General features: G+C 37.0%; 1 protein-coding gene across 1 annotated transcript; it reads left to right on the top strand.

The window, feature by feature from the left end:
- Positions 1 to 310: 310 nt before the first annotated feature.
- On the top strand, positions 311 to 7394 carry LOC132056334 (polyadenylate-binding protein-interacting protein 11-like). The gene is made up of 11 exons (XM_059448478.1): positions 311 to 523; positions 658 to 1170; positions 1933 to 2043; positions 2146 to 2190; positions 2282 to 2354; positions 2448 to 2560; positions 2679 to 2738; positions 2828 to 2875; positions 2959 to 3027; positions 6890 to 6951; positions 7045 to 7394. The coding sequence occupies exons 2-11, from the start codon at positions 736 to 738 to the stop codon at positions 7100 to 7102; spliced, it is 1074 nt and encodes a 357-aa protein (XP_059304461.1). The 5' UTR covers positions 311 to 523; positions 658 to 735; the 3' UTR covers positions 7103 to 7394.
- The last annotated feature ends 1854 nt before the right edge of the window (positions 7395 to 9248 follow it).

A 9248-nucleotide genomic window follows, 5' to 3' on the forward strand; every position in this document is an offset into this window, starting at 1 on the left:
AAAAATATCATTTTTTATATTTAATAGTAGTTTGTTAATTTCAATATATAAATACTTTTAAAATTAAAATTCATTTTTTAATATATCATACACACTTTTATCAAGAAAACAAATCTTACAAGTTATAAGTTATAATTTTCTTAAAATGTCATATCTAATTAAATTAATACATATAAAATGAAATATGGCGTATTTATCTTTGTTGTTATCTACTGAAAGAAAGTCCAAAAGGAACAGAGTTACGGCAAAACGGACCATCCAAAGAAGCTGTCATTTTTTCTCTATAATAATAAATAAACTAAATACCCAATAGTTCCTAATCTAATTTTCATTTCTCTTCATCTCTCGAGTCATATCTTCTATTTTCTGCAGACTCAGTAAAATAATACTCTTAACATCTTTCCAAAGAAAAAAGAAAAGTCTTACCCTGTTTTAGCTCTCCTTTAATTTCCCCCAGGCTCACGATCTTTGAGTTTGGGTTTTGTTCTTTTGATTAATTAATGGACTCCGCTTAGACCATCAGGTACAAATAATCCATTTCCATTTATTTTTCTCCTGTAAATTCTATTGGCTGAAACTGTGATAAGTATTAAAAACACAGGTTGATAAATTGGGAAATGACAGGACTGATCTTTTTTCTGTTTTGCTTTTTCACAGGACCCGAATTGGGAAAAAAGGGGTTAAAGAAGAAGCAGCAAAAAAAGGAACAGTCTTGGGTACTGTGAAGGCACAATCATGGCCGTGGATGAGAATGGTTCCTTAAATCGGACGGATGACAGTGTAAAGAATAATTCTGCTGTGGTCGATCATCAGCCAAATCAAAATGGTCTGCCACGGTCAACGACACCCATTGATCAAAATATTCAAATGGATGTTTTTCAACAGCATAAGCAAAGCATCAACGGCAACGGAGTGATGGGTCATCAGCATAATTTTAAGGAAATGAAGGGTGTTGATTTGAGAAGAAATGGAAGTGAGGAAGGGTTTAAGATGAGGGATTTGGAGGAAATGTTCACCAAATTGAACCCTATGGCTGAAGAGTTTGTGCCTCCTTCACTCTCTAGCAATCATGGAGTTGTGCCATTCTCTCCTGGTGGAGAACAATTTGGGTTTGATGCTTTCAATTATGTAATGCAGGCTGGATTCGGTGATGGAAATTTCAACAGAAGGGTATCTATCTCTTTACTTCTTCTTTTTCCTAGTATATCATGTTTTTCACTTACGGTGTGTTTGGTATGAAGGAAAATATTTTCCATGGAAAATGTTTTCTTGGAAAACAAGTGGGTTTCTGACTTAGCTTTTGGTAAGTTAGTAAAAAAAGGACTATCCCAAGAGCATGTATATGTAATCTAGAAAAACACTAGGGGGGTAGAATAGGGTGAGAAGTTGGGGTTCGGGGGTGGCGAGGGGTAAGATGGTGAAGGGGGGGGGGGGGTGGAGGCCGTTGGTGGGTGAGGAGGAGACAATGAACTTGGAATATCACCTATGGAACTTGTTTTCCCTACTTCCATAAGGAAGTCATTTTCCTCATTTTTGAGGAACTTGTTTCCTCTTGAAAATGTTTCCTAAAATATTTTGGCCAACCAAACACAGGAAAATTGACCAAACACACCCTTAGTAGCTACTGGAAAGCAGTGCATATGCAAATGTTAGGTTCTTCAGTTTACTGTTTGTTCCTCTTATGGGTTGCCGTATGTATGTTAAATCGAAATCGATCACATGTAGTAGGAAATTTCATAGATGGTATCAGGCAAGAACATATATGGAGGAGTATATAGTTATTGAGGTCTAAAAAGGAGAAAGGTTCGATGTCTCTCTCTGTCCCTGTTTTCTGGAATGACAAGTCTATGTCGTCACCCTTTGTTAACTTGTTTGTACTGGATCACTGTCATTGAGTCGTGGCTAACAATTCGGGTTAAAATGCACTGGCAGAAGAGAAATGGCAATGGTCTTGGTAGGAGGCGGACGAATGTTCGGACAAGCATGGCCCAACGAGAAGAGGTTATAAGGAGAACAGTTTATGTGTCTGACATTGATCATCAGGTACTAAACAGAGGGGTACTCAGGCTACTTGTTCATTATTTATTGGGTACCATCATTTTTTTTTCTTTTTCCGTGGGGACTTATTGTTCTTATTTTGTGTAGGTGACTGAAGAGCAACTTGCTACACTCTTTCTTACTTGTGGGCAGGTGAATATGTTTCCCGTTCGGTCATGCTTCCGCATTCATCATTTACAGCACTTTTTGTTGCCATAATCTGACTAACCTTGATGTGCTGAAGGTGGTTGATTGTCGCATATGTGGAGACCCCAATTCTGTACTCCGCTTTGCTTTTATTGAATTTACTGATGAAGGTATGTTGAACCATAATCTTTCGTTTGACAGTTTTTATTTTTGGTTAAAGTTCTTGTGGCTAACCGTGGCATTGTCTCATGTATGGTCTGCAGAAGGTGCAAGGAATGCTCTGAGTCTTGCAGGAACTATGCTAGGGTTTTACCCTGTGAAAGTTCTTCCCTCCAAAACTGCAATTGCACCAGTTAATCCAACATTTCTTCCGAGGGTGAGAAATTATGTACATTTTTGGTATTTCCTTTTTGCAAAAATTTTGTAGAGGGCGATGAAGGGATACCTCTGTGTTGCTAATACTAAATTTTTTTACCTTCGGCGCTGATATGTAGTCTGAAGATGAACGGGAGATGTGTGCAAGAACTATATACTGTACAAACATTGATAAAAAGGTAATTTTGGGTTTGTAATCCCTGTTTCACATGGTTGAAGAGCATCTATGGAAATAATGCTTTATGACTTGTCCATTTGTATGAAATAGGTTACTCAAGCAGATGTCAAGCTCTTTTTCGAATACTTTTGTGGAGAGGTTTGTAGCTTCTCACCTGACTTGTCTGAAATTGCTTGTCCTAGTTAAGGTCCTTACTCTTGCAGTTTTCTTCTCTAACGCAGGTGAGGCGCTTGAGGTTGCTTGGTGACTATCATCATTCCACTCGCATAGGTTTTGTCGAGTTTGTTATGGTAACTCTCATGAGCTTTTCTTGGTTTTGCCGTCTGATATATCATACTGCTCTGGGCTTTTGCTTCTTTCTAGTCTTAAGAACTAGTAGAACCTCCAACTTACCAGTTTTCAAAAAAAAAAAAAAAAAAAAACTAGTAGAACCTCCATTCAGAATGCGTGTTGTCTTTCACTATCCATGCTCCGAGTTTAACATTTTCATGATTACTGATTTGAGTGAGTGGTAAAACATCAGTTTTGTCCCTTCTTGAATTTCATGTGGCCGAAGTAAGTTCTTGGTAGTAGTTTGGCCACTTATGTGAATTTTAGATAATGTTGACATAAACTGAATTTTGATTCAATATTTTTCTCCCCTTGCTTGCTGGAGTGCCAGTCAAAGCTTATGTTGTTATCTATCCTTGTCACCAGAAACTAATCCTAATATTCTTAACTAGATAACATGAGCCATGTGGAGCATTACTTTCTCTCTGGTAATAATCTTCAGAGGCGGACCTACCATATAGGGAGAGGGGGGCTTAAAGGCACCTGTTAACCTCAAAAAAAGTCTCCTGAAGTACGCATATATATATATTTTTTTGATTAAGCACCGGGTGTCCGAGTCTCTTTGAGCCCCGACTAATCCCGGGGGTGCACAGGCCCTCGGCAAGGAGTTTCCCGCAAGTGCACCACGGGTAATTCAGGGTTTCCCAGTACGCATATATATTTTACTAGGCACCTATTACACAAACGTTAGAAGGGGTCACTGCTCGATGGGGCTCCTTAGGTTTGCCCTTAGGTTCAATGACTTGGTTTGATTCCTAGCTATAGCATACCTTTTTTTTTTTTTTTTTTTGTGTGTGTGTGTGTGTGTTGTACAGCTTTTTTGAGCATACCATATTATTACTTTTTGTTGATTTTTCTTTCTTTAGTTTTCCCCCTTTTCTTTAGCTACCAGATTCTATTTAAGAAGGTACCATATTTCAATGTATAAATATAATCATCTGCTTGTGCTGGAAACCAAAATATGGGTGTTACATCAATAAACTAGAAGTGCAGTCCTTGTTCTGGTTCTTCTTAGAAGGAACCTAAAACTTCTAAAATTGAATCAAGGTCATTCATATATTACAATTCACACCAAAAACTAAAAAGGAGAATACAACTCATTTTGATATTTGTATAAGACTGTATCTTAAAAGAGTCTTGAGTTCCTTTCCTTCCATATTGTCCACCAAATGGTTGTTCGGACAAGTGGTAAAGTTCCCCCCATTCCAACTTGACAAGAGTTCCGAAGTTCTTCCCAGCATTGCCACCTAATAACCCCTGAGGCCGATGAACAAATCCCATAGTTGGCTGGTCACTTTACAATGTTGAAACAAGTGGTTGATTGTCTCAACATCTTGCCCACACAAATGACATGAGCAAATTTTTATTCCCCTCTTCCTTAAGTTTTCCTGAGTAAGGACAACTTCTCTAGCTACCAACCAAGTAAGCAATCCACTTTATATTGTACCTCTACTTTCCATATATGCTTCCAATGCCATAGACTGATTTTGGATCGACCTGGTTTAAATCTTTATATGCTGAGCTGACTGTATGCATTATATGCTGAGCTGACTGTATGCATTCCACTGCTATGCTTTTGCCAGCTAAGTGTATCTTCCCCTCTTGTGGTCCTTTGCATTGCTCCAGGGTTTTAAAAAAATCAGAAACTGTATTATTTTTCTTGCTTTTTCTTTCTTTACCCCCACCTCCACCCCCTTTTTTTTTTTTTTTATTAAATCCCTTCCTCAAAAAGTCCCAAACCCACTTCTCCGTCCATGATAGAAATCAGAAACTAAGAAACTCTTTCTCCAGTTTCAAACTGGATCGGCCTATGATAGTGTTTACTATAGTTGAAACGTTGTAAGAAAGGTCCATCATTTGCTGGTCAGTTCAAACTGTGAATATTAATGTGCTTGTGTTTATTTTTCAATAGCTAATGTGCATGCTTTTTATTGGATGCTTTGTTGTCAGAGTAGTTGAGTGCATGACAAATATAGGATATGGTACCCACTCGCTGTTCAGTAAATCTTTGAGGTATTTAGTTGTGTAGATTGAGTTGCTGGAAGGAGAGGGGTCCTTTGGTCAGTCGCATAAAAAACAACCCCAATACAAAAATCCGCATAACTAGTACATATAAAGTATAAAATAAATAAAGCTCTGCATTGCGAATGTAATCCTTGCATAACTAATACAATGTTTGGTTTCTAGTGTAAAAATCATAATTGATTTAATGTTTGATTTTAAGTATTAAATTCAGCATTACTACTACTGACGTAACTTTGGAGGGATTCAATGTATTATTTTATGTGGGATAGAGTGTGGAACAGAAATTAGTTTATTAGCAATATCTCTATAAGAATATCTACAGAATGCCTTTAAAGTTAGGTAAATCCTATGTACTATCATTTACCATATAGTAATAATTTTTACATAGTACTGACTGGATAATAATATTTTTAGAAGTTATTGACTACAATCTTTACATTATTATCCACTACATAACAATCTTTACATTATTATCCACTACATAACAATCATTGTATTACAATTCTTGCGTAACTAATGTGTGAGCAAAGGATCCCTTTATTCCTTAACTAGGATGAATATGGGATCTTCTTGTCTTTCTATGTTTTAGTTATCGAGGATACATATGGAAGGTCTTAGAATCACTAGATCTGGCTAAACTGGATGTTTGTTTTAAAAATAAAAATTGGATTACTTTATGGAAGAAACCCGGCGATACTAAGCAAAGTAGTCACTTATGAAATGGTCCTAGACAGCCGGAAAACAGAAGTTTCCCGTGTTGTCGTATTGATCAGTTCAACATGCATGTGGTATATTTGGGAGCTAATGAGTATATGCCAGTAGATTATTAGCAATTCACAATAATGCGGGTAAATAAATTTGCAATCTCGGTGTTTTTGGGGCTGTCCAGCTCGGTCTGTTCTGCATCTCCAAGTGAGCAACGTTTGAGCTGTTGCTTTCATGGATATATATACATTTGTGGCTCTTTCATGGATATATATACGTTTGTGGCTGTTGCTTTGATAGGAACCCTTACTGCTTTTACTATGTGGATTCTGTACTTCTTGATCACTTAAATGAAGCTGGAAGAGAAGTGCTTTATACTCTTGATACTGCTATGGGAAGATACTATTGTAATAACTAGATCAGCTTTACCATCCAAGCAATCTTCACATTGGAGAAAAGTACTACGTACTACTTTAGTACCGTCGTGAAATCTGGTTCCCATGACAACGTAACTTCAATATACTTGCATCAGGATATCTGAAATTTTTTCTGTTCTTCAGTTGCTTTCGACTAGCATGCTATCTCTTCATCCACAACATTCGTTGAGTATGGATATAGGAAAACATAAAAAGCTTCTATTAGTGTCTTTGGTGGAGGTTCTAGAATTGAACTTCCTCACAGCACTCTCTCTAGGTTTCGGTTGCAATTTGCATCAGTTCTCCTTCATGCACTGCTTCTATTTCGCTACTACCCCTGCTGATTCATATTTTTTGCCAGTGCTGTAAGTCAAATAGGAGATTTCTATAGTGTTGCCCTTTCTGTTTTTGGATAGGAGAATGCCACACTTCTGTTGGCCTCCTCCTTCTGATTGGTTGTAGGTGAATTTTTTTCAAGGAGGACACTTCCAGACAATAACAAACTTTGTTGGTGTTAGACTTAATCTTTGTCTTGACCTATTCTCTGTTGTCTTCATAAAATTTTGAATTCCTCCATTGTGCCGATTGTTATTTTTGTTTTCCTAAATTTAGCACGTAGCGTTCCATGGCTATGCTGTTTAATTTAGTTTGATGATGAATTCTCTAATTATTGCAGGCTGAGAGTGCCATTGCTGCACTGAACTGCAGTGGTGCTATACTGGGATCACTCCCTATAAGGTTGCTCTCTGATTCCAGTAAACTTCCTGCTGATGCTTCTTCTCTATTTTATTGACATTTCCATTAATCTTAAAAACTTTTTCCATACTGCAGAGTAAGCCCATCAAAGACTCCTGTCCGACCACGTGCTCCTCGCTCGCCGGGGCAGTGAGAAATCACTTTGCATTCCTCATCTGATCTTATATATCTAAATACATACGTAGATATAGCTACCATCGAGTACCTCCTGGAATTTTCTTTTAGTTTATTCGTGTTACAGTTTGGCATCCCTCACCAACAGGATACTTGTTCCTATGCTTGTACTGTTGGCTGTTTTGTGAGTGCTTATGGTGATGTAATTTAAGTTTGATATATTATGTTTCTCTAGGCAATGCCTCGAGTACCCATATTGACTGATGTTCTAACGGTGACATTGATCCTATGAGTTCCTCGATATTCTGCTACCCCATTGGTTTGTGATTCTGTGTCTGAATGTACACGATTCATCTTGTCGTCGTCTAATATTTAGTCAATATGCTTTGTTCTATATAGCTGGATGATTATTCAGCTTATCAACTTCTTAGCTGGCCTGAATGTGAACTTCATTGTTTTTGTATCTTGATGGCTGTAATTTTCCACAAAACAAGTATCAGGTCCTGGACGTAATGTGACCTTCCACGAGAATTAAGAAAAAGACCAGCCTTGTTAAATAAGAAGGCTATACCGTAGTCCCTTGATTATGAAGATATCAAGGGTCAAAGTAGGTCGGGTTTAGACCAAGAGAAATATAAGTCTCAATTTGTTTTGCATTATTTGACCGAACATGTAATTCGAAGAAGAAAAGAGAATACTCAAACATTTAAGTTTAGGACCATTCAATTTTTATAAGTAGCAGTTAAATTAAATCATTTTTATATATAAATAGCACTATAATACATTACAAAATATTGTACAAATAGAAGAATATAAATTCCTTTTGTCCCTTTGTTAATGTCTTGCTTACGGACCTACTTTATTCTTTTGGAAAGAAGATGTCCCCCTTTGACTATTCCCTTCACTTCTATATTTGCAGAATTTTCCATCATAAGTTTGGGTCTTTTCCTATTGTAGATTGGCAAAACACATGCTAATGTGGTTTTGCTCATCTCAAACATATATATGTCTGCGATGGATTTCTAAAGCCATCTCTTTGACCGTCGGAAACATTGTTTAATGACTTTTTGGTAGTATTGAAACTTACGGGTAGATCAAATTTATATCTCCGTAGTCCCTCAATTGCTCACCATGAAAAATGACTGACACCTAAATACCAATACAATGAAAGTATAAAGAGAATTTACTCCTCAAATATTAATCACAGGCAGTGGGAAAAGGCATTTAGCCATTCATATGTGCCTGCTGGTAATTTCATATTTCTTGATTAGGTGAAGTGACTGCTTCATCTCCTTGAAGCCATAACCATCACCAAGGCCAAACAATGTTATATGTAAATACAAGTTCTGTTTCCCAAAAAATGTGGATTTTGTCAAGACAGCAATTGCGAAAATCAGTTAAATAAATCAACTTGAGAATTGATAAGAAAATATCATAACAAAAAATAATAAAGAAATTAATGTGATTATAATTTTGAACTGTGAATTTTAATGATTGGTAGTGGGTAGCATCATTTATGGGAATCTTCAAGCAATCAACGGGATTGACATATGCATCTTCTAATGTGCATTCTAGAACATGATGAATTTGCTCAATTAGAAATTGTTCTTGTGATGCAATTGAACGAGGAAAAACAGATCCCACTGACGAACATTTTGGACAATTTGGTTCATTGTTTCGCCATATCTTGATATTAAAATCGGAAAAATTGTTATCCTAAAAACAATAATAAAAATATCAAAAATAATTCAATGGAGTTAAATTATGTAAAGGAAATTAATGAGTAGGCAAGACGTTTCTCAGAAAATCAGAATAGTAATTTCTCCCACATGAAAAGAAAAGCCTACTCTAAAAATTAAAATTGTACGTTTTGATCTTTCCTAAGTCCTACCACACCAACTTGACCCAAAGAATGAAAGATTCTGGAAGGAAAGAGGACTGCTGGATAAATAGAATAAGGACTATTTTGTTTGTATGAAGTAAGGGTGGGGACGGGGACGGTAGGGGACTACCTGGGGGGACAGGATGGACGGGGGATTTTTTAAAGGGGAATTTAGGGGGACCGGGACTTTGGGGGGACGGGATTATAGGGGATTTTTTTGGGGGGGGGGGGGGCGTGAGGGGGGAACCTGGGGGACGGGGGCTTTTTTAAATTTATTTAAATA

This window comes from Lycium ferocissimum, chromosome 5 (assembly GCF_029784015.1).
Source record: "Lycium ferocissimum isolate CSIRO_LF1 chromosome 5, AGI_CSIRO_Lferr_CH_V1, whole genome shotgun sequence".
In the NCBI taxonomy this organism is placed as follows: Eukaryota; Viridiplantae; Streptophyta; class Magnoliopsida; order Solanales; family Solanaceae; genus Lycium; species Lycium ferocissimum.